The 26,000-nt window shown below is 38.2% G+C and overlaps 1 protein-coding gene across 1 annotated transcript in view; it reads right to left on the minus strand.

The window, feature by feature from the left end:
* Nucleotides 1–2,816: 2,816 nt before the first annotated feature.
* Nucleotides 2,817–26,000, minus strand: part of SLC38A6 (solute carrier family 38 member 6) — a 71,868-nt gene continuing 48,684 nt past the window's right edge. The window contains exons 7-16 of the mRNA XM_056134077.1: nucleotides 24,911–24,993; nucleotides 24,263–24,321; nucleotides 17,345–17,410; nucleotides 17,062–17,115; nucleotides 15,089–15,168; nucleotides 14,602–14,702; nucleotides 7,327–7,451; nucleotides 5,523–5,667; nucleotides 5,324–5,418; nucleotides 2,817–4,975 (exon numbers count right to left, since the gene is read on the minus strand). Coding sequence (XP_055990052.1) covers nucleotides 4,895–4,975; nucleotides 5,324–5,418; nucleotides 5,523–5,667; nucleotides 7,327–7,451; nucleotides 14,602–14,702; nucleotides 15,089–15,168; nucleotides 17,062–17,115; nucleotides 17,345–17,410; nucleotides 24,263–24,321; nucleotides 24,911–24,993 — 889 coding nt within the window. The 3' untranslated portion in view covers nucleotides 2,817–4,894. The remainder of the gene's footprint in view (nucleotides 4,976–5,323; nucleotides 5,419–5,522; nucleotides 5,668–7,326; nucleotides 7,452–14,601; nucleotides 14,703–15,088; nucleotides 15,169–17,061; nucleotides 17,116–17,344; nucleotides 17,411–24,262; nucleotides 24,322–24,910; nucleotides 24,994–26,000) is intronic.

Genomic DNA, 26,000 nt, shown 5'->3' on the forward strand with positions numbered 1-26,000 from the left:
ATGTGGTGCAGTTCCAGCTCTGCTGTGCTCTATCCAGGATTACAACAGCCAGGCTAGGGGGCCGCCAGGGCTGCCACCCTCCCAAACTAGCTCTCTGGCCCCCAAGTGCTCACTATTTAATTTGTGCTCACATGAGCTCTCCATAGTCTCAAAAAAGAATCCTTTCAGGGAAACAGTTGTAGCACTTTTCACTGAGAATTCTATACATTTCAAACACAAGATAGTGTAAAGAACATAAAGAGAAAGAAATGACGCTCTCCCAGGTGACTTTTACTCACTTCACCCTCACCATTCCATTGCCCAGTTATATGAGAAAGGGAAAAAAAAATTCTTAGAGGTAGATGTTCTATAAGTAGCACTGTCCTCCCATTGTTCATCGATTTGCTCAAGCGGGGCACCAGTAACCTCTCCATTGTGAGACTTGTTACTGTTTTTGGCATATCGAGTATGCCACGGGGAGCTTGCCTGGCGCTGCTGTGCAGGCGGGATACTCTCATACTCTCAGTAGCCTGCTGGGTTCTCTGAGAGGGGTGGGTGGAATGGAACCCGGGTCGGCCTCGTGCAAGGCAAACGTTCTACCCGCTGTGCTATTATTGCTCCAGCCCCATTCTGCAAGTAGGCAAATATTAAGAACAAGATGTTGTAAAGCCGAAAATGTTTGTAAGAGCACATGAAGGCCAATGAGTGGTTCACAACCCACTTGAAGGTACATCTAAAGTTTGCCTGAAAATAAATGGTTTGCTTCTGCTTTTTTTCAACTGGTGAATTCACCAGGGCACTAAACTTAAATCTGAAAGACAAAGACGCCATGGTGAAAAGAACCGCTGAGAGCACTGGAGAATACAGTCAGAATCGAGGTAAACGTGGCAGTTTGTGACTCATCTGAGGCCTGATAGGAATTCTAAACCTAAATCACACTGTATTTCTGATTCGGCTTCTAAAGGTAAAAAGAAGGACAAGAAAGATTTTCAGACCAAGGGTGTTTAAAGGGCCTTCACACAGTAAATCACCTTACTGCTCTCTTGTTTTCTGGGCAGCCAGACTGAAATAATACAGCACCGGCAGAGGTGTGAATTACCCCCATTCATCTTAATGGAGTGTTAACTTCAAAGGCTTGTTTTAACTATTTAAATGCTAAGCTCATGAGTAAACATTGTGTTCAAAAAAAAAAAAAGTACAAGTTGAACATTCACCCACTACATATGAAAGTAATTTATATTCTTAGCATTTTGCCTTTTAGATTAGCCAGTAAGTCACCAAGTATTAAAAACTAAACATTTTGTCCTTTACTTAGCTTTATTTTAAATAGTTCTTACCTAATAAATTATGAACATTAAGCCCATTATGGTGAAGGCTACTTGCACCAAGTTTTTGGTAATCCTGGTGAAGGAGGAACTGCTCTTACCAGTCATTTTTAACCTTCCTTCAGACTCAGAAGGTTGTGACTCCAAAGAAAGAACTAGATAACATGAACATAAAATGAAAATAAACACCTTCACAAGTGATTTCTCTCAATATTTAGCAAGTTTTGTGCAGTGTTGACTGGGTTACTTGTCCCTTTTCAAATCTCCATGATCCTCTGCCATGAGCAGGTGACAAATGTATTAATTGATGCCCAGCTGTCATCACACTTACATTTGCCACCCCTTCTCTGGGGAGGGGGGACCTTTGCATCTGTTGCAGATTTAGTGTATTCTGGTATTACTAGAGTTAGATTTATTTAAGCAGCTGAACAACTATTTGTATTTTGGATCCATAATTTCATAAATGGCAAAAGAGGGGACAAGAATCCTTTCTGAGATTGATGGACTCTGGTTGACCTATAGCCCCAAGGCCCTGCCCGGCTGTGTGTGTGTGTGTGTGTGTGTGTGTGTGTGTGTGTGTGTGTGTTAGAGGGAGGGAGAGGGAATATAGCTGGGGTGGAACCATGGGAAAGCACTAAAAGCAGTGCACAGGGGGGCAGTTTTTCTCTGAAAGAGGTCTACAGAAATATTTTAAATATATTAGCTGTACAAGATGGAGGCTGAAGACATTCAAGCTGTGGTTCTGCGTCTGTGATTAAAAGCAAATTCATTTTACTGGTCCAGATGAAGGGATGGGAGAAAAGGGATAAAGATCTGAGCTATTAAAGAGAGCCTGTTTTGGCCTGCACCTCATTTATACAAGGTCATTTAATCCTCTCAACACAACTTCATATAGTTGGCATTAACTCCATTTAATACCTATCTGAAAGTGAAGGCTTAGAAGGGTTGTACAGTTTGCCTAAACGAAGATCTGAATCTAAGTCTTTCTAACCTCCAGATCTGGACTTTTCCTACTATATCATGCTGGCCTCACGCTGCCAAAGAAATATCTTAAACTCAAAAAAGAAGCACAATTTTCAAATTTCAGCCCATTTCCTAACTGAGAAGCAAGGAGGGAGCACCTGCAAGCGTCTTTCCATACATGCAAAGCAGGGCTTCACGTGCAGTTCCCTGCTTTACATGGGTACTGGGGTAGGGCTACATTTTACTGATATATCCTGGCTGTGGAAGGCTGCTAACTAGGTGCCGTTTACATAAAATACAGATGAAGTAGAGCATGGAGTTTTGGGTTCCCAATCAGAAATTACCCAGAATCAGTGGGAAGACTAGCATGATTTAAAACCTCCAAGAAAAATATGATGTAAACTATTAATATATGTCCATTTGCCAAGTTGAGAGTTACATGTTTTAATGACAAAGTCCAAAAAGCTCTGAGAATTTTTTCTTCCATTTTATTTTTATTTTTTATTGGATCACTGTGAGACAGACCATTACAAAGCTGTTCAGAGAATTTTCAAGCCCATAGTCACCACAGCTTTCTCTCATGATGAATCACAGAGAAAAATCAGGAAGGTTTTTAAGATGGGATTTGCAAACAGGGCAGAATATGAAGTTTTGTTATTAGTGATTGACTAGACAACATTAGCTCAAGTTAATATTCAATTTTACACGTAAACACAATATATTGCTTTCTTTAAAAATAAAAGACTGAGTCAACATATTTGCCAACATTTGATTCTGTCAAAGAAAGTATTCTCGAAGAATAAGGCAAGCCACAGACCAGAGTGGGGAAAGTAATTGCAAAATACATATGCAATTAAAAAAAATCTAAAATATAGAAAGAATGCTTAAAACTCAACATTGAGAAACCAACTCAGGAATGGTTACAAGATCTGAACTGAAATGGTTACAAGATGGTTACAAGATCTGAATAAGATCGCAAAGAGAACAGAGGCAAATACTGACAGGAAAGGCATTTTTTTTAAGCAACACCAGATTCCATTAGGAAATCACAAATTAAACAATGAGCTACCACTTATATAAAGAATGGTGAAAATTCAAAACAATATGAACTGCTGAGGAGGATGTGGTACAACAGGAGCTTTCATTCACTGCTACTGGGAATGCAAATGTTACTGTCACTTTGGAAGAGCTTGTGTCAGTTTCTTACAAAACTAAACTCTTAACCACATGACACACAATTCTGCTTTTTGGTATTAACCCAAACAAATTGAAAACTGATAACCACACAAAAACCTGCACACAAACATTTAAAGCAGCTTACCTCATAACTGCCCAAACTAGAACCAGGAGAGGACACACCTTGGCCCACCCTTACAACGGATTACCGTTCAGTGCTAACAAGAAATACACAATGAAGGACTGAGAAAGACAAGGAAGAAACCTGACTACACACTGCTGTGGTGGGGGCTGGGCGGGAAGCCACCATCTCAGGTGACTGTGCTACTCCTGGCCTCCTGCGCTGCACATGGCAATGGCCCATCCTTGAGGGAGGTGAGGACACACAGAAGCCGGAAGTTGCTCTTGCACCACGCAAACAACAAAGCCTTGCCCTGTACCCGAGACAGGTCCTGTCTCAAGCCTCATAGAAAAGCACCGCAGGAGAAGGCCAATAGTGAAGCAAAAAAGCTTTATTTTGAAAATAAAAGTGGGAGAATGCATCTTCCTTGATGAACGTGGGTTTCTCCAGAGATGGAGAAGTTACATTCCCCACGCTGGGATGCAGAAGACTCCCAGGAAGAGAGTGCACCCCATAAGATTAAAGGAATGAACGTTGTACAGTGGAAGCTGTTAGGAATGGAGGGGTTCGAGGCAAGATGCAGGGAGAGGCACGCGGTTTGTCTCTTCAAAGCTGCATTGACGAATTGATCAAGTTGTCTTGCTTGCTTTAGGGTGTGTCAGGCGGGAATTCGTTGCTTTGCTCCTCGATGGGTCTCTGATGAATACTTGATGAGCTTGAGCTGGTTTGGGTTTTACTATATACACCTGAATTCACTCCAAGCCCTGCTGTCCCCTATTTCACTAAGTGACAGAATCTGTCTGAAAGGTCAGCATATTATGATTTCAACTATACAGCATATAGAACAAGGTTCACAGTTTATAGAGACCCTAAAAAGTTCAAAATTTACTAATACATCCATCAAGTGAATCCTATTGTAAACTATGGATTTTAATAATAACAACAAATCACTATGAAGTACAACAAATGTACCACACAAATGCAAGATATTAATGATATGGGGATCTAGGGGTGTGTTGGGATGAATACTATGAGAACTCTGACTCTTCTGTTCCATATTTCTGTAAACATTAAAACTACCCTAAAATAGCAGGGTGATAATTTAAAAAACCACACAGATGAAATATTTACCAAATATTCTTTTAAAAAATGTGAGTTTTTTTTTTATTAAAACTGCTATGTCCACTTTCCTCCATCCACTCATTTTCTAAATGTGTTCAAATATGTTCATCCACATAAAGGATTCATCTAACATGCCTTCCAGAATTGTTCCAGACTTAATTTGTACATGGAGGTATATTATTCTTCACAGGACATGATAAAATATATTTCATTTATTAATCCAATTAAAAATGATGAGTGCTAAGCTAAGACTCCCAACCAAAATTCCAAAGACGAGCAAAACAAAAGCCTGCAGAAATAAGGGAAAAGAAAAAGAATAATTGAAGGTACTTTTAAACCTCTAGACTGTCAATTTAAAAAAATAATAATTTAAAATAAATAAACTGTTGGGCAGAAGTGATGCTTGCTTTACACATGGCTTACCCAGGTCCATCCCTGGTATCCCATATGGTTGCCAGAAATAATTCCTGATTGCAAAGCCAGGAATAACCCGAGCATTGCCGGGTTTGGCCCCCAAACAAACAAAAACAATACCATAAATGAACCGCCTTGATGTAGATAAAATTATAAAATGACAAATTATTTCTTAAAAGAAACAAACAAAATACAACCTGCCCCAAATTAAAAACCAACCTACCCCAAGTTTCTTCCATGATAGAAAATCTTCTGTGCTCAGTTTAAGATAAAAAAGTCCTGGGAATACAAAGATCAAGCAGGTTGATGTACTAGAGCCTTTAAGTGGGAGGGGGAGATAAAAGGAATATTGTTAGATTTAGGTGTAAGGCTAAATTTTATCTATTTTATTATGTGCGTTTTATCAATATAGAAAAACTTACCAACTACCCCAAATACATTCCTAATATCAGGAACATATATTGCAAGTAAAACAATGATGATATTGAGTGCTAGAGTGACCAAAGAATGGCGAATCCATGAAAATGGAAAATTGGAGAAAAACATCATCATTAAGGCTTTCCTTGCCTAAAAGAAAAAAAAAACAGATTTAATCAAAATGAATTTTTTTAGGGTCAAAGTGATGGCTCAAAGAACTGCAGTGCATGCTTTGCATACTGGAGGCCCAGAACTGCATAGTCTCCCAACTGTGGTGTGCCCCTCCCTAACCAAAACCAAATCACAAGAGGGAGACTGTCAAAGCCAAAATACTTGCATAGAGACATGCTCCAAAACCAGAGCATAACCTATTATAAAGTATTTATTACTCATAAACACAAAAACATACATGCTTTTCTATATGGAATTTGTGGAAATTAATTTAAATTAATTTAATCTGGGCCAGAAAGATAAGGCTGTGCCCTGCACATGAAGGACTCTGGATAAACTCCAGGCACTACACAGAGCCCTCAAATCGCCAACAGGAGTGATCTCTCAGCAGTGTCAGGAGTAGCACTGTAGCACTGTCCTCCCGTTGTTCACTGATTTGCTCGAGTGGGCATCAGTAATGTCTCCATTGTGAGACTTCTTGTTACTGATTTTGGCATATCGAATATGCCACAGGGAGCTTGCCAGGCTCTGCCGTGTGGGTGGGTTTCTCTCGGTAGCTTGCCAGGCTCTCCGAGAGGGATGGAGGAATCGAACCCAGGGTGGCCGCCACATGTAAGGCAAACGCCCTACCCGCTGTGCTATGGCTCCAGCCCAGAGTCAGCAGTAAGCCTTGATAATGCTGGTTAAACCCTTTCCTCAAATATTTTAATTCTAGAAAAACTTTGTAAATAGCTGTAGGTTAAAAGGCTTTTAAAATTATCAATAATAACTGTGATAAAACTTTAGAAAACTGTTTTCATTAAATTCAACAGGTGAAAGAACAAAAGACTTAAACTGGAAAAAGAAATCACGCCACTTACTATTTTATTTGCTATTATCTTTTCATGCAATGAAAATGACAGTTCATGACCCAGCTCCCACATTAACGTGGGCAGCAAGCAGTCAGAGACACAGATAGTTTACTTGCCCCTACTGCACTCCTGCCGCTGCATACAAGGGAGGCAAAAAAATTCTTAAAGTTTCAATTTTAAGGAAAGGCACTGGTTAGAGATTCAAGGCACCCACACAGAAGCGTTAAACCCAAAGCTTTTGTTTCCATCTCAAAAATTCTTAAGATCCGGATATATAGCAATTAAATGAAAAACAAAAATCTGTTCTGCTCCTTAAATTAAAATTCTAGAGCAAATAAAATATTTTGACTACGATTAAACTAGACCATTCATGTGAAAATAAATTTATAAGACACCCAAATAAGCTATATTTATAAAGCAGCTTATTTTTGCTGACCTGACTTTTTTCCTCTTCATGCACATTCTTTCGAAAACAGAATACAGAATTGAAGGGGGAAAAACATCCAAAACTTTAGAAGAACCATAGTCTCTAAATTGGAAACAATGCTCTGGAAGAGCGTAAATCTAAACGAAATCTCCAAAAGCACAAATTAGCTTAGTGGCTCACTGTTATTTTTGTGCTTTCATGGGGCCATATGCAAGTATGAGGGGTCTTTGATCAATTACTTGACAAATGAATACGATATACAAGATGAGATGTGATTCAAACATTCTAGTCTGCAAAGAATTAGCCTTGCCATATTAGGGAGCCACGATACCAAGCAACAAAACCTTTAAGAGTACTTACAGGGAAGTGGATTAGAGGGACTGTCAAAAGCACAGCAAACAGTATGCATAACTTCACAGTCATAACAACAACATCATGCGGCAAGTATTTACTATAGCCTTGTAGTAATTCTGATGCCACTTTGTCTATAAATTTAAAAAAAGAATAATAAAGATTACGTTTAAACTAGTAAGATGAATTGCAAATTTATTTTTCTTTGCACAAAGGATTTTAACAGATTTTGGAATCCCTGTACCAAATCTACTTCTGGTCTTTTTTTTCCCCCTATCTGATAGAAATAGATTACTTCAGTAACTATCTTCTTGAAACCCAAAGTCCTTTTTTTTCAATAAAACCAGAAACCAGTAGAGGCAGCACCTCTACAATTATAAAGATACAGAGAACTTTCTCATAATCTGAAGGTTTTGAATAGTATTTATGCTGTTTTGTTAAAAGCTTCCACATGTACTACTGAATTTGGTTCTAACGGTAACAACACAAAGTAGGCTGAAAAATATTATCTCACTTGCTCCAGACCACATTACACAAGATCCAGAGCTGACAATGCCACACTCTTAAATTTCTGTGGCCATGTCAGTAGCCTTTCCTCAGTGGTATTTTTTGAGAATCTTGGGGAGTTTTGATATATGTTAACTGTTTCTCCTATATTTCTTCTTGTAGATTCATCTTTTATACAAAAAGAATGCATTTTCAGGGAAATTGCTTCGTTGGCAACCTTGTATGGTTGCCAATCTAAGTGGTACGTGCTCCAGAATGTTCTTCCAATCTTACAATGTCTTTACCCCAAGCCAGACAAGGGTTATGTATGAAAAGGGTTCACAAGAACAATCCATAATGGAAAGGTAAGCTTGTACTTAAAAAAGCTTTTTTTTTTCCCTATGTGTTTGTCCCCGCCCCACTCCGTAAAGACTGCAAATTTTGGAAAACTTGCTCTGGGGTGAATAAAAAACAAACACACCAAATACACCTTTGTTTTTTAAGGATCTTAAATTTTAAAGGGGAGATAAGATGAACACTTTTACATAAAAGAGTATGTGTGTATTGCCAGTTCTGACCGGGGAAAAACAATGATGGGTTTGGGTCTACAAGGAGGACATACACGTAAGTCTTTGGGAGAACCATCATGATATAGTGAGCAGCAGAATGGCAGAAGGGCTTGAATTCCAGGACCACACAGATCTATGTTCAAATTCCATTATCTACTAGCAACTCTTCTAAGACTTTTGTCTTACATCTATAAAGTGGAGAAAATAATATATATATACCTATAGATTTATTGAGAGCATTGAGAGTTTGTGTTTGTGAATGGACATTCGAAGATGTAGGAGAAGAGGTTCTCTTAGGAGTAAGAACCAGAAAAAGCAGACCCTAAGAAGAAGCAAAGGAAATGTAAATTTGAGAAAACTATTCAGTAACACCACAGAGGCTCAAACAACATGCTGTAGAGCAAAGACAGCATTGGGCAGTAAGAATGCAATTGAGACTTAGTAATCAAGTTCTTCCATAGGATTGGACTCAATCTGGTAAGCCAAACAGATGTAATCAATGACTGAAGAAGGTAAAGGTAAAGGTAAAGGCCCTCCCGTTGATCGTCGATTTGCTCGAGCGGGCCCAGTAACGTCTCCATTGGAGACTTTGTTGTTACTGTGTCTGGCATATCCAATACTCTCGGTAGCTTGCCGGGCTCTCCGAGAGGGGCGGAGGAATCGAACTCGGGTCGGCCATGTTGGCCGCTTGTAAGGCGAACGCCCTACCCGCTGTGCTATCGCTCCAGCCTGAAGAAGAAAATAATAAAATAATTTGAAGTAATCAGGAAAACAGACTGGAAGAAAAAGAGATCCTATAGAAAAGTTAGCAGTTAGAAAGCTACTATCATAACTATGGAGGGATAAGAATCTAAACTAGAGTAATGTTAAGGATTGATGATGATAATTAAAATAGAAAAGAAACCAGTGGAGTAAGCACCAAAGACAATTTTACACAATGTGGCACTAGTAGATTAAGTATGAAATTAAAGAAATCCAAGAAATCCGTATTCCATTTTTTGGTTTGGTTTCTGAGTCACACCCAAGTGGCTCAGGTATCACTCTTAGTGGAGCTCAGAGACTATATGTGATGCTGGGGAATCAAACCTGGGTTGGTCGTGTGCAAGACAAGTGCCTTACCCACTGTACTACTGTTCAGACCCTGAAATCTGGATTCTGTTTTCAAATATGTGAGATACTTGTGAGTCTGGAGAAATATGGCAAAGTATTTTATTTCCATTTTATGAATCATAAAAATGAGCTATTAACACTTACTACCTAACAATTTTGTAGGCTTTTTAATATGTACCATTTAGTTAGGCTTTGCATGGCTCACCTGGGGGACACTTTTCCTTACTACCTTGTAATGCTTTAACTTCTGTAGCCAGAGACAATATTACTAATCTAGGTATGTATTTATAGGTTCCTTCAATCTGACAAAGCTTAGATAGTAATTAAATTTTGGAAAAATCCTGAATAAAAAGATACAAAGTAGTTCTACAAGCCTGGACAACTAGACTTCTCATGAATTCCAAATACATTAAATGTCCAGTTTATACTCTTCAATAATGAAACCTTTCTTCTAAATCAATTCTGTTTTTATTTGAGCTTTAATATATGTAAGGAATAGAGTATAATATGTTTCTCTGAATTTAGAGATCTCTATAAATCTAATGGTGAACTTTAAAATCTTATGAACTATACACACACACACACACACACACACACACACACACACATATATATATAATACTATTGAAGCCTGGAGGTTATCCTGTTCAAATCACATTGTCAAACAAGGTAGGAAGGTTATAAAGATTATACAGAGTAGCAGAGAGATTACTGGGTTATTGAGGAGACCTGTCACTTATTATGTGAGAGCATTCTTCACCTTGCTGGATTTCAGTTGCTAGGTTTTAATCTAAAATTAAAAGCTAAACTTAACTCATGCCCATTCTTTTCACTGATCATAACCTTAAGATCAATGACCAATTTCATTCTATGATCAAGAAGAAGCTGACAGACATACACTAAAAGTCCTTAGTTATGATTCCCAACAACTGTAAAAAGAACCAGTGTAACAATGGAATACTATTCTTCAAGGAAGGATGAAATCATGCAATCTGCTGAAACCTGGTTGGAACTGGATGATAGCATGTTGAATGAAGTAAGCCAGAAGAAGAAAGACAAACACAGGATGACCTCACTCATCTGTGGAATATAGAATGAGGAAGTGCACTGTAGTAAAATGGGGATGCTTAGATCATCCTTGACCCAGTGTTTAGAGACAGAGAAGGAAAGAAATCCTTCCTGATAACACAGGAACCAGGCCTTGAGTTGTATCAGTGACAAGAGTGAAGGGTATAGTCTTGTACCCAAAACACAGGTTCAGCAGAACTGAAAATAAAGAGATTCAGCAGCAACCACTGAAACCTTGTAATGTGCCTGCCAAGTTGACAGGTGGAGATGCTGTGGGGGTAGGGATGGAGAGGATATCTTGGGACACAAATTGAAAAAAAAGAACCATTGTGAACAGAAAATTAATACTTAGGAAAATTTCTTCTAGGAAACATTTCATCTGCATAATAAAAATATTTAGACTCTGAGTTCAAGAAGAGACAGGTAGAGAAAGAAATGGATGGATCTACAGGTATGCTTGGAGCTTAAATGAGCCAAGTTTTTCCAAAGGCGCACTTTGACAACAACTTGGAATGAAGGAAATTATGCTTTTGGGAAACAGCATAATCGGTGAAAAGGCAGAAGAGCAACAGAAGCAGTGACTTTGGAGACAGATTTGGACTCAAACCCCAACTTTATTTACTAGTTGTGATTTTCTGGTCAAATGACTCACTCTACACAAACCTGTACCTACACTGCAGGGCTATAATAATTAGGTTAAGCAATGTGTGTAAAATACATGGCACATATAAATACACGACAGCTCTATACATTATTAGAATCCATCCCTTGTGATTTAAGTTTACCTTTAATTTATTAAGCTCGGTTATGCTAAAAAATTATTAGCACACAAAATATAAAATAAATAATGTAGTTATAACAACAATACACCACCAGAAGTAGCTCTCATTAGTGAAAGAAAAAACAGATATTATGAGTAAGATTTTTACCAGAACTAATATCCTCCCTAAATTTGTGCATTTAATCCCACGATACAGATTAGAATAGAAATATTGCAAAGTGAAGTGTACTTTTCAAGGTTAAAAGGTAAAGGTAAAGGCCCTCCCGTTGATCGTCGATTTGCTCGAGCGGGCCCAGTAACGTCTCCATTGGAGACTTTGTTGTTACTGTGTCTGGCATATCGAATACTCTCGGTAGCTTGCCGGGCTCTCCGAGAGGGGCGGAGGAATCGAACTCGGGTCGGCCATGTTGGCCGCTTGTAAGGCGAACGCCCTACCCGCTGTGCTATCGCTCCAGCATACAAATCTAAATTTCAAAAGAAAGCTACCTGAACCACATTTATTGGAATTTAAAAATCTCTCAACCAGGTTTTGGAAAGCTATGCAAGTAAACTTGTCCCACCTGAAAACACTCTGGAAGATAAGTGAAACACCATTAAAAGCTATCACTATTAAGTTTTAGGCAAAACCCGAAACATGTGCATAAGATGAAATCAGAGTCAGAACAACAAAATAACACCCAAGTTATAGAAGCCCTTCACTTGGAGAGTTGCTATAAAAGCATTTATCAAATGAAAAGCATATTCAATTATTTGACAAATTGAGTACAATATGTTATAATGTGTTTGCAAATTAAATGATAGTTTATATTTTTCTTGTTCTGATTTTTTTTTCTTTTTGGGTCACACTCGGCGATGCACAGGGGTTACTCCTGGCTCTGCACACAGGAATTACTCCTGGAGGTGCTCGGGGGACCATATGGGATGCTGGGAATCGAACCCGGGTCAGTCACATGCAAGGCAAACGCCCTCCCCACTGTACTATATCGCTCCAGCCCCTTGTTCTGATCTTTTTTTTGGGGGGGTGTGGTGCTAAGGAGGCCGGGAACCATTTCAACTAAGCCAGATGATTCGGTGATCAGGACCAGCAGTGCTGTGGGCCAGAATGGCATCTCCATGGAGCTTAGGGGCCACTGGGGCTGTACAATGCCAAGAATCAAACTTGGGGCCTCATGCAGCAAGGCATGTGCTCCATCCTTTTGACCTCTCTCTGCAGTCCTTGTTTGAGACTTTGAATGGTTTTCTTTCTTTCTTTCTTCCTTCCTTCCTTCCTTCCTTCCTTCCTTCCTTCCTTCCTTCCTTCCTTTCTCTCTCTCTCTCTCTCTCTCTCTCTCTCTTTCTTTCTTTCAATTTTTATTGAATCACCGTGAGATAATTACAAGCTTTCATCTTTGGGTTACAATCACACAATGATCAAACACCCATCCCTCCACCAGTGCACATTTCCCACCACCAATGTCCCCGGTATACGCCCCCTTTCCTAACCTCCCCCTGCCTCCATAGCAGACAATTTCCCCCATACACTCCTCTACTTTTGGGCATTATGGTTTGCAATACAGACACTGAGAGGATATCATGTTTGGTCCTTTATCTACTTTCAGCACACATCTCCCATCCCGACCGATTCCTCAAGTCATCATTTTCTTAGTGATCCCTTCGGTGAATGGTTTTCTTTAAGGGGATTCGCATCAGAAGAAAGAACACCACATACCAAACCCAAAATTTTTCAAGCATGAATCAAGAGTAAATAAAAGAACAAATTTATTTTAGGGATTTAAAAGAAAACTTTGAGCAATTGAGAGGTCACAGTGCACCATAGAATACATATCTGTTGTATTATGTGAATTCCACCCCATTTTTATTGAGGTAGCATGATTTATAGTACTGTTAATGAGTTTTCATGCATACATCCTTCCAATACCACACCCATCACCAGAGTGTCCACTTCCCTCCACCAATGTCCCAAAGACCTCTCCCATCTATACCTTCCCAATTGGGAAGTTCAGTTCTATAGACCAATGCCAGTTCTGTTGTCTTTCACCACTTACTGATCTCTTACTAGTATCATGGGAATTAAGTTCGATGGCAGACCTCTCTGATAGCTAAATGTATGCCATAGTCCAGTACTTTCTGTTTTTTGCAGGAGGCCATACCTGAAGGTGCTCAGGGCTTACTCTCTGGTCTTGCTCTCAGAGATCACTCTTAGAGGCTTGGGGGACCATATGGAGTTCTGAAGATCAAATCCAGGTCAGCCACGCAGAAGGCAAGAGTCTTACCCCTGTACTATTGCTTCAGTCCCTATGATACTCCTTGTTTCTCAACTAGCTATTTTGCAATCAAGATAAATGGTGTTCCCAACCATACAAACTTCTGACCTAGTATATCAAATTCTCAATGAAAAAATAAAATCACAGTCACACATATAGAAAGACATCAATATCCCTAAGTTTGAGGTATTATTTAAATGTTTAAGTAGCACCGTAGCACTCCTCCCATTGTTCATCGATTTGCTTGATCGATGGCAAGCTACCCGTGTGACATATTCGATATGCCAAACACATTAACAACAAGTCTCACAATATTACTGGGCCCACTCGAGCAAAACACCCTACCTGCTGTGCTATCGCTCTAGCCCAAATGTTTAAGTAAATTTTCATATTGTTGCTAAACTTTAAAGGGAAAAAGGGCTGGAGCGATAGTACAGCGGGTAGGGCGTTTGCCTTGCAAGTAGCCAACATGGCTGACCTGAGTTTGAATCTTTCATGGAGAGCCATGAAAGCTACCGAGAGTATCCTGCCCACACGGCAAAGCCTGGCAAGCTACCTGTGACATATTCAATATGCCAAACAGTAACCAATTGTCACAATGGAGACGTTACTGGGCTGCTCGAGCAAATCGATGAACAACGGAAAGGACAGTGACAGGGACAGAAAGGGAAAAAAAAATATTTGATTTGGGATTTACTCCTGGTTCTGTGCACAGGAATCATTCCTGGTTATGCTTGGGGGCGAGAAGGGGGGGGTGCCTGTGTGGTGCTGGGGACCAAACTGGGGGTAGCCACATGCAAGGCAAGTATCTTACCTGCTATACTATCTCTCTGGTCTCAGAAAATCAATTCTTTATCTGGAGAGTTGACACAGTTTTACAACAAATTCTAGGTACCTACCTGAGCAAAGGAAATTTACTGAGTTCCGAAACAAGAGTTGAATTTCAGGTCTGAGATCTACAATAGAATAATTTATTTTGGCAAAAATATTTAGAAAAAACACTTACCATAAAAAGTGAGGTACCCAAAAAGTGCAGATATAAAATAAATGAGAAAACTTAAAGCAATTGCTGTATTGGTTACATTCTGCATTCTTTTCTTTGAAGGCCTAATAAAAGTAAAAAATGACAAAAATAATCATTTTTATCATCTAAATAAGTCTATCTAAAGCAACAAAAACTCCTCAAGCTAAGAAAGAGGGTAACTTAATAATTAAGACCCAGAGCTTTAAAAAAATAAATTAAAAAGACATGATACATTAATAACTATGCAATGGAATTTATGATTTGAAATTGTTTCACAAAGATTACAAATTTAGAAAATGTTCTTAACTTGACAGAACTAATTCTTGGTTGTTTTTTCTTAAAATAACAACACTCAGGACCCAGTAATAGGAAGAAAGTATTAATAAAAGAAAATATCATTCATTCAGAAAATTCCAGAAGTAGAAAGACATTTTAAATACATTTAAAGTACTCCCGGACTCTATAATACCTTTCAAGTTCACAGTATATGGGCAATATTGATGTATGGCAGAGAAATGAAAAAGCCATGGTTGGTATGGCATAAGCACTCTGAAAAAAATGTAAAAAGAGGAAATTATTAAATGCTGCTTGAAAAATACTATATTTGGCAATATAGTAGTTTTCCATTAAAAATTTGGTAAACAACATATCTTTAGAGATATTTGTATTATCATTTTAAAAATCATAACATTCTAGAAATGATATTACTATATGAAATTCTCAGTAGTTCCTAATGTATACATATATTATTACTTTAAGCAGCATAATAATTAATATTTGAACCTGCTTTCCTCAACTCACTCAAGAAAAGACTGAAAATAATCACCTCTTAAGAATCAACATTTTGTGTGCAGAAAGTAGGTAAAGGACCAAACATGTGATAACCTCTTAGGGTCTGTATTGCAAACCATAATGCCCAAAATTAGAGAGAGATTATGGGGAATCATGTCTGCCATGGAGGCAGAGGGAGAGTGGGAAAGGGGGGGTATACCAGGGATATTGGTGGTGGGGAATGTGCACTGGTGGAGGGATGGGTGTTTGATCATTGTGTGTGTGACTGTAACCCAAACATGAAAGCTTATAAATATCTCATGGTGATTCAATAAAATTTAAAAAAATTATCAACATTTTTGACTACTGAATCTTTCAATGGGGATAAACATAATTTATTATAGACTGACAAAATTTTAGAGAACCACAGAAATGTTAGCATACATTGTTTTCTTTTCTTTTTGTCTCTTTTGGTAAGAATACTTAAGAGAACAAGGAAGTTACAAAGCAAAAAAAGTTACGATCTAAGTGAAAACTCTCTCTACAAAATGAATGATGATGATTTAAATTTCTCTTTCCTACTTTGGAAAAAAAGTTCCCCTTAATCATTAGGCTCTTTAGCAAAAGAAGTTCCAGATGACCAAAGACCTATCTTGGGACATAATGCCTCCTGAAATATTTGTGAGGGGCAATAGTGTTTCCTGATGCTGGATTAGGGGAATGAGAGTTTAAATCACAAATTCTCCTTCATATATTGCTTAATTTCCTGACTTGTCAATTACCCTACCAAGATCGTAAGGCACACGGACGGCTCTGCCATGTAAAAGATATGGTACTTCCTGCAGGGCCAGAGAATGATTTCTCATCTAAAATATGAGGATAAAAACAGATAATTCTGCATAAAGAAGTTATCACACATAACATGCTGCACTGACAGAGTTAACTGTACATGAGCAGAGGGGATTCTAATATCTGGGGCTTGCACTTTGACAGCATTTTAAAAGTACTGATGAAGAAATTTGCAACAACAGGAAAGATTTTGAGCTCTTCTAGAATGGCAAAACAGAAATTATTCAGGTCACAGTTCCTGTCTCCTCTGCAGCTGCTTAGAGGCTCCAGTAGGCATTTCTAGGATATCAGAGATGGATCTTAAGGTTCTAAGAGAAGGCAAGGAGACTTGGTCTTTGAGTTTCTACCCCAGCTTCATAAACTTCAACTTTGGAATGTTGGCGAAGAGATCTATTGGCAGCACTCAATTGTTGGACCAATGATGAGGCTCTTGAGCTACAGACTACGGTTCTACTCACATGGGAGGAGTTTTGATATAATTGGCTATTTAGCTTAACAAGTCCAGAGGGCAGCAGGAAGTCTGTATCCACAGAGGACCTTATTGGCCAGACCAGACATTCGGTAAATCTGTTCTTTTAGGCAGTGGCCCATTTAAAACAGGCTCCATTTAAAAGCATGCCAGAAAAAAAAAAAGTGGCTGTTTCATAATGGGCCACCCTGTGTTAAATAATATTACTCTTCTGGTAGGCAACTCTATACTTAGCACTTTCATGAAAATTAATTAGGTACAGGTACAAAGACCTACGAGACTCTATTACACAAATCTCTTAAAACTTGAAATGTGAAAAATCGACCAAAAGTATCTGTTAATAACTTACACACCTCTTTGGAAAAATGAAAGAGCTTTGGTTTACAATCATCTGTAGCATTTGAAATCTGTTTAAGAGGATTGAAGGGAAAGAGGGAAACGAACAGTCATTAAAAGTCAAACTACATCAACAAAAATAATGAACTTATTACTACTAGGCTTTCAAATAAAAATATTTCAAAACAAAGTTTCAAAATACAACACAGTGTTACTTTTATTCATTTGAAAAAAATTGTCACTCATCTTTTATTTTTCTTTTAGGTTAAAAAGGAAGAAACTGAGAATGTAAATAATTACCTGAAAGTACTGTTCTATAAAATTTAATGACAGAGGACAAGGAATGGACCACTTTTTAATTATTATCTGTAAAAACAAATAAAATCAGCATTCAAATTATTTTTATAAATTTATGACACAAAATCAATTTTAAATAGGTTAGAATTACTTCAATAAATCTACCACCACACCAAATAAGATGCTAGCAAACAGAAAGTTCTCTGAGCATATGTGTTTTTCTAGTTAGAGCGGGGTCATCATTCAAAGAGATCATCATTTAACATGGTTACCTATCGCTGGGGATGTGGGTCAGAATATAGAATATAGAATATAGAAATGCTGCAATCCAGTTTTGGGAGATTGCCTCATTGAAGTCTAAAAATATGCTTGTAGCAACTCTCAAAACTCTGCTGAGTATCAATACAGTGCAACTCAAAATGGGAACACAGTGGTATTAGTGACAATGGAACAAGAATACAGTTATTTGTGGACCTGGCACCAGTAACAAACAGTAAAATATTAATAGCGGTTTTGGAAACAGCCACATGAAGAAATGAGTAGAGCCTTCATGCAAAGAGGAGGCTCAAGCATTTCTGCTACAGACTGCTGGCCCTCTTAGCTTTTTTCAGTATTGCTTTTGGTAAATGTGAATAAAGCTGGACAGAAACAAGATAAAAAATGGATTTTAAAAAACATTAGAAGAAATCCAGAGCGATGCTAATTCACAGAACAATCAATGAAAACATTTCAGGATTTCACTCTTCCTTACTTTTTTGCAGCTTCCTGTTCCTAGACCTAGGGAGTTACTGTGTTAGCATTACCATGGGCACAGTTGTTTTAGGCACATAATCACTCTGTAAATGTTTGCTCTGGGCTGAAACCCAGCACACAAGGGCAAGGGATAATAAAGGAAACATTTGTCCTTTGCAGGAGACCAATAAGTAAACAGTATTCCTATTTGGTACTTATCTAGTTTTGAATTTTAACTATGTTATTCAAAATTTTATGTACCGATTAAACAAATCTAAGGAAAATAAATACTTTTAGGATTAAATTAAGGTGTGAGCTAAAGAATTACCATTAATTAAAATCCTTAACCCCTCCTCTCCCCCCCCATTGCCACCCTCCTCCCAATAATTCGAAGTTAAAGAAGTTGCTTTGACATTTCTAGCTACTTTTACAATATGGAATGAAAAGGCCAGTTTATGAGGGGAAAAAAAAACCCCAATAATATCACTGCCCTTTTTTCTCTGCTAATTTTTTAACTCAAGGTAGGGTAGAAGCTAGAGAATCAAGGCTGTTAGTTTTATCTCTTTCCTTCCTGCCAAATGAAGTTTCTCTCATCTTCCTTCCTTCCAGTCCAAGTGGTCACAGACTTAACCACTTAGGGAGTCCTTGATTCGCACCATGTGCTTTGATCAACTCTATGTGAGTTACCTCATTTATCTCATCAACTATTCTTATCAGACTGCAAAAATACAAATTTAAAAAAAAAATTCAAACTGAATACTAAGCCTGCACGGTAGAACAGGAAGAACAGAGATAATGTCCTAGAAAGCAAAAACCAGATAACAGAAATGGATATGTAAAATAACAAAGAGTAACAGTCTCAGGTTGAAGACAGACATAGTAAGAAGATAATTCTAGGGCATAGAAAGAAATAGAGAAATGAAATATACATATTAAAAACATCTGCTCAATAAAAAAAACTAAAAGAAAAAAAAAACTTGCTTGTGGGTTAGAGATAGTACATGAGGTAAAGCTCCTATCTTGCATGTGGATTTGCTCCCCAGCAATACAGTCCACTGAGCACTTCCAGAAGGGACCGCTGAGCACAGAGTGAACCCTTAGGACTACTAAGTGTGGTTTATCCCAAACCCTCCAACCCCGCCTCTTAAATAACTGTTCAGGCCTAGGGAGATAACTCAAAGGGATGGAGAGCATTCAAAAGGCCCAGGTTCAATCCTAGGCATAGCATGATTTCCTAATTATCACCGGGTGAAGTCCCCCAAAGCAAATAATAATAATAATAATAATATTTGATTAAAAACATTATGGGGCCAAGTGATAGTATAGTGAGTAGAGCATTTGCTTTGCATGCAGCCAACCTGGGATCAATTGTCCAGCAACCTCTATGGTCCCCTTAGCCCTGCCGGGAATAATCCCTGAGCAGAGTTGGGAGTAACTCTGAGCACTGCTGGTTTTGGACTTCCAAAAAACAAACAAGCAAACAAACAAACAAAACATTAAAATACCTGCTCACTTGCACAAAAGGTTCTTCCCTCTCTCTGTTCTATGTCTTTCCAAGTTCCTAAGACTCAGTTCAAGTTTTGCTTTCTTTCTTTCACACCTTTCTTTACTTTAGTCACAGTGATCTTTCTTTTCTCTCAAGTCTTACAGTCCTTATTCTAAAGCAAACACTTTTTTTTCTCAATTACATAGTGCCTGTATTGTTTTTTTTCTGTAATACATTTAGTTTGTTTCTTCTAACAGATTGAGAGATCCCTAAGCAGACCAAGGAGATGGCACAAAGGGCCAGAGTACCTGCTTCACATGCAAAAGTCTAACTCCTTGCAAAATACATGAGCCTCTGAACACTTTGTAGAAGGAAGATTGCCAAGTACAGCACCCAAACCAAAACAGAGTAAGGTACAGATTAAATTCTCCCAAACTCTATAATGCCTAACAGTGCTCAGCAGAAGAAAAGCATCTGATTAAAATGGACTGAAATAATTCTCTATTCTGGTTACTGATTTATTTCTATATCACTAATCTGTGATCATGACAGAATATTTGGAAAGGATGACAATAAATACATTTGTGTTCCACAATGAACTTACCAAAAGTTAAATTCACCAAATTAGGGAAAGCCGGGGCTGGAGCGATAGCAGAGATGGTAGGACGTTTGCCTTGCACATGGCCGACCCAGGTTAGATTCCCAGCATCCCATATGGTCCCCTGAGCACTACCAGGAGTGATTCCTGAGCGCACGCGCCAGTAGTAATCCCTGTGCATCGCCGGGTGTGACCCAAAAAGCCAAAAATAAAATAAAATAAACAAATTGGGGAAAGCCATGTTATTGCAGTCATTCTGCGCCACTGTTAAGTAAAATTTAATGGGAAATTTTAGATATTTCAGAGGGGACAAACACTTATGTTAAATTTTTTATGCAAAAAAAGTGTCTAGGACAATAGCACTGTAGCACTGTCCTCCCGTTGTTAATCGATTTTCTTGAGTGGGCACCAGTAATGTCTCCATTGTGAGACTTTTTGTTATTGTTTTCTGGCATGTTGACTATGTCACAGGTAGCTTGCCAGGCTTTGCCATGGGGGGGGCGGGATGCTCTCGGTAGCTTTCCGGGCTCTCTGAGCGGGGTGGAGGAACCGGGTCAGCTGCGTGCAAGGCAAATGTCCTACCTGCTGCACTAACGCTCCAGTCCTGTCTAGGACTGTGAATGACTATAAGTCTTTATCTGCAAAATTTGAAGATTTTAGGAAAATGACATTTTTATTGATAAATTTTCATTTATTTTTTAGTTTTGGGGCCATAATCAGCAATGTTCAGGGCTTACTCTATGCTCAGGGATCACTTTAGCAGGGCTCAAGAGACCAAATGGGGTTCCAGGGATCAAATCTGAGTCAGCCTCCTCCAAAGCAAGCTTCTAACCCGCTGGGCCAATTTTTAAAATATATATGTTATATAAATGTTAATTGACTTACAAAACATACCAACAAAAACAGTCATGCACAAAGTCGGCATCCTTCCAAAAATAATCTGTGTTAACAGATATCATTTCCTTTCCTAACCATTCATTACATTATGCATTATGCATTTAAAAGTCTAATATTTAGAGGATATAAAATTTAAAGAAGCATTAAAAAAATTGTATAGTCTTCATTGTCTCATTGGAGCACATGGAGACACTGTCCCCAACTGAGCAAATTTAAATTGTGCTCACAGGAAAATCCCACAGGTGTTTGTAGAGCACTGACAATATGTGCAGAATAAGAGTATTGTTTGCAAATGACTTCCACAGTTAAAACCTGCATTAAAAAGGTTGGGAGAGAGGACAGAGGCAAAGGCACATGTCTAGCATGCACCAGATCTGGTTGATTCTAGGCACCACATGGTCCCCCAGCAAAGCAGGCCCTGAGAACCACCAGGTGTGACCTTGGAAGCCCCATCACAGCAGGGTGGCCTGGGTGATCCTGGCACTTCAGGGTCAGAACAGAATTGTTGGTGAGACCCCTTGATCTCGTGAGCACCACTTGGAACTCCTCCCCCCATCAAAATAAACAAGAAACCTGAATTAGAGAGTGAAAAGGATCTGCTGTGATAGAAATGAGCACTATTACAACCACAATCAAGGGGCATATCAATGTATCAGCTTCAAGCTATCAGCAATAAAAATCTTTTTTCCTTTTCTCTCTCTTTTTTTCAGTGAAACAAGATAGTTTTTTATTGAACAAAACCAACTTTTGAAGGATGTGAAGGGATAAGAACAAATAAAGATATGTTCAAGAGAAAACAGGCCTTTGAAAAGCAGAGAGACAGCGATATAATCAAGCAAGATAGGTGTTCAAAGGAGAACACAGTCTTGAAGAGCAAACCAAATATCAAATTATTTCTACCTATGCAATGTCTGGACTGCCATTATTTCTTTTTTTTTTAAATGTAGGAGTACTGCTATTTATTCAGCCACTGATTAGCTGATTGGATTGTACATGAACTCCACATTACTTTTTTTTCCATTTTTTTAATAATTTTATTTATTGAATCACCGTGAGAACAGTTACAAAGCTTTCGGGTTTAAGTCTCGGTCATACAATGAAACACCCGTACCTTCACCAGTGCCCATTCTCCACCACCAAAAACCCCAGTATACCCCCATCCCACACCCTCCCTCTACCTGTGGGGCAGATGATATTCACATTACTCTACTTTGATCACATTCAATATTTCGACACTAGACCCACCATTATTATTTGAGATTTTACCCCAACACTCAGATCTGCTGAAAAGGCAACAGTAGACAATTTGTGTTCTATTGCTGGTTATGAATAACATATGATGTCATGTGGCTGCAGTAAGGCCATGTGATTTTGAAATTCTGAAATTTTAACACTTAAATCTGGAGGGATTTCTGCCAAAAGCCACTGGGTTTCGAGATTTGCTCCTGAGTCTCTGGGATCATGGCCGTTGAGCAGCTTGATCAGGAGCCAGAAAGGCCATTTGTGGGAGATGACTTGGGGTCTTGTTGGGGTGGGGAGGACAAGCCAATTATTCTTTAAGGTTTTATTATAATTTTATAATAATTTATAATAATTCTTAAGGAATTATTCTTTAAGGTTTTAAGTGAATTAGTCTGCTCCATTCCCTAGTAAAGAACAAGAGATAATGAACTTGAGATGCTGCTGCAGTGGAGTATTCATTAATTTATGAATGGATAAAGATATGATACCATGTCCATAATATTCCAGTGTCCACTACAGAGTATTAGTCAGTTATTTTCTTAAAAGACGAAGCCCTGCAATTAATAAGTATAAACCTAGAGGACATAATGTTTAATGAAGAGTCAACTGTGAAAGACAAACACCATATGATTTTTCACACATTTATGCAACATAGAGAAAATGTACAGATGAAGTTACATAAAGCCCAAGATAACTTTTGTTCTATTTGGCCAATTAAGGTTATCAGAAATAAAGGGGGAAGGAGAGTAGATAAATTGGGATAAAGGGGACAAATATATAGTGAAGGATAGAATAAGACTTTAATTGGTGAATTTGATATAGTACATATACACACGGTGCTTTTCAACAATGAACATCTGAAAATGTTATAATGCTACAGTCAATGCTACTGTAAAACAAAACTATGTTGCTTCAATAAATTGTATTTAATCTTAAAAAGGCCCCTCCCGTTGATCGTCGATTTGCTCGAGCGGGCCCAGTAACGTCTCCATTGGAGACTTTGTTGTTACTGTGTCTGGCATATCGAATACTCTCGGTAGCTTGCCGGGCTCTCCGAGAGGGGCGGAGGAATCGAACTCGGGTCGGCCATGTTGGCCGCTTGTAAGGCGAACGCCCTACCGCTGTGCTATTGCTCCAAATGTATTAAAATTTTAAGTTTAAGTTTAATGAGAAATATTTTTTCCTGTTACAAAAAAAGTGAGCTAATTTTAGAAGTAAAAAAATATCTCAGGGGCTGGAGCGATAGCACAGCGGGTAGGGCGTTTGCCTTGCACGTGGCTGACCCGGGTTCGATTCCCAGCATCCCATATGGTCCCCTGAGCACCACCAGGGGTAATTCCTGAGCGCAGAGCCAGGAGTGACCCCTATGCATTGCCGGGTGTGACCCAAAAAGCAAAAAAAAAAAGAAAAAATCTCATATGTGAAAGAATTATTTTAGTAATATTTTTGTAAGAACTTACTTATGTAAAATAAATAAACCACACTGAATTCAGGCATCTAATTCTTACTAGAGCTCCTTCACAGTTAAAACCCAGAAGCTCTGGATCCATTAATAAGACCAAGTCTCAAAGTTGCGATTAGCATGAAATTGATTTTATAGATTAGAACCAGCCTGATTCTCATCCTTGAGTTACCACACACACATACAATACTGTAAACATCATCACCATCAACAACAAAAACATGGTATACACAAACTTACACCTAGAATTATTCTTTAAGGTTTTAAGTGAATTAGTCTGCTCCATTCCCTAGTAAAGAACAAGAGATAATGAACTTGAGATGCTGCTGCAGTCGAGTATTCAAAGTAGATATAAAGGAAATAGGTTTGTGGAACAAAACTGCTTTGAATAACACATTGAAATAAAAGTTATTCCCAATAACAACAAAAATGAATTAAAGAACATTATTATAATGGGTTGAATTTTAGTGAAGAGATAAGCAATATACTGTATTTTCAACTTACCACAAGAGCAAAGAACAGCATAAAGAAAAATGATAAGCTACTCGTGTAGCCAAGAAAGCCTGTAAAATAACAGTAAAATAAAAAGCAATTTATAAGGAAAGTGATCCTAATGTACAGCTAAAGCTATCCATCTTGGGCATGTTTTCTATTACAATGCTTTAGTATCTGGGGCTTAGGGCTGAGAATAACAACATTCCAACTATCTGTCACAGATCATTTATGTAGTTCTGTACAGCACAATTGGAACTGGCTTACCACTAATGGTACACTGTAAGGAAAGGCTGCTCTTTAATGTTCTGCTGTAAAGATTTTATTTTAGTGGGGCAGACAAAATACTACTGCAAACCAAGTAATAGGTTAACTAGGCAGGACTGAAGGCTGAACAACCTAAAATAAGACCAAATTAAAGTTATTCACAACCACCGCCCTTCGATACCATGAAGTTTAAAAGCCCCTAAATGCTATTTCTTGTCATTCATTTGCAGCCCCCGGCTCCTCCATACACACACACACACACACACACACACACACATACACACACACACGCGCGCGCACACACACACACACGCACACAGGCACACACACACACATACACACCCACACTCTTTCTTCTAAACAAATAGTGTTGTCTTCTGGAAAAACACTTACCTATTTTAGGAAGAAGTGCAAGAGGGAACACAATGCCAACACAAATGATAATCAGAAGTGTTTGTCCATCAAGATACCAAGACCTATTGGGGAAAATGATGTCCTGTTTTAGTCCTATTTTAGACACAAAACTCCAAAGTTTGCATTCACACACACACACACACACACACACAAAGTTACACACACAGTTACACACACACACACACACACACACACAGAGTCACTCATTAAAACCACTCATTAGGGAAAATCTATTTCTGTCTGTTAAAAAAATCCTATTCCTGTAGGATTCTATTATTCTTATTTATGCATTTATATTAAAGAAACATATCCATCCCATGAGCTATCATTTTTCAACCACCAGGTTTGCAAATATATTAATATTAAGTATAAAAGATAATAGACACTGTTGCTAAAGAATACGGTGTCAACAAAACTGATGAATACATAAATGGTTTATATTATTCTTCTGGAAAAAGAACTGGCAATAGATTCTGAGAACTTTGAAATAGTTATATGTTTTAACATTTATAAATGACTTAAACATAGGAAACAGTGGATAATAAGAACAAAAAAATCTTTAAAAATATTTATTTAAAGATTGTAAGGTTGGACCAGAGAAAGTTTTACTGAATTCTACGTAACAGTTAAAAAAAAAATCAATACCATGTCTCCTTAAACTCTTTCCCCAAAAATTAAAGAGAGGGAACACTTTCAAACAGCATATCCCTCAAACACTATCAAAAAAATAAGAGAGAGAAAAAAATAAAAAAGAGGGCATTATGTTAAGTGAGATAAAGCAAAAGAAGAAAGACAAACACTATATATCACTTTTATGTGGAATCTGAAAAAGCAGAGCAGAATGTATTTTTATGCCCAAGTTACCAGAGGCCAGAGGCTAGAGGTAAGGATGGGAAAACTGAGATGGTGATCAAATGCTCCGAGTTTGCAGTTAGGAGATGAATTAAGTCCTGGGGATCTTATGCACATCAACCATGATCAGTGTTAATACTGTTATGTATACTTGAAAGTTTCTTTCTTGGGATTGGGGTGGGGGATCTGAGCCACACCCAGTGACACTCAGGGGTTG

This window comes from Sorex fumeus, unplaced genomic scaffold (assembly GCF_029834395.1).
Source record: "Sorex fumeus unplaced genomic scaffold, SorFum_2.1 ptg000098l, whole genome shotgun sequence".
NCBI classification, from domain to species: domain Eukaryota; kingdom Metazoa; phylum Chordata; class Mammalia; order Eulipotyphla; family Soricidae; genus Sorex; species Sorex fumeus.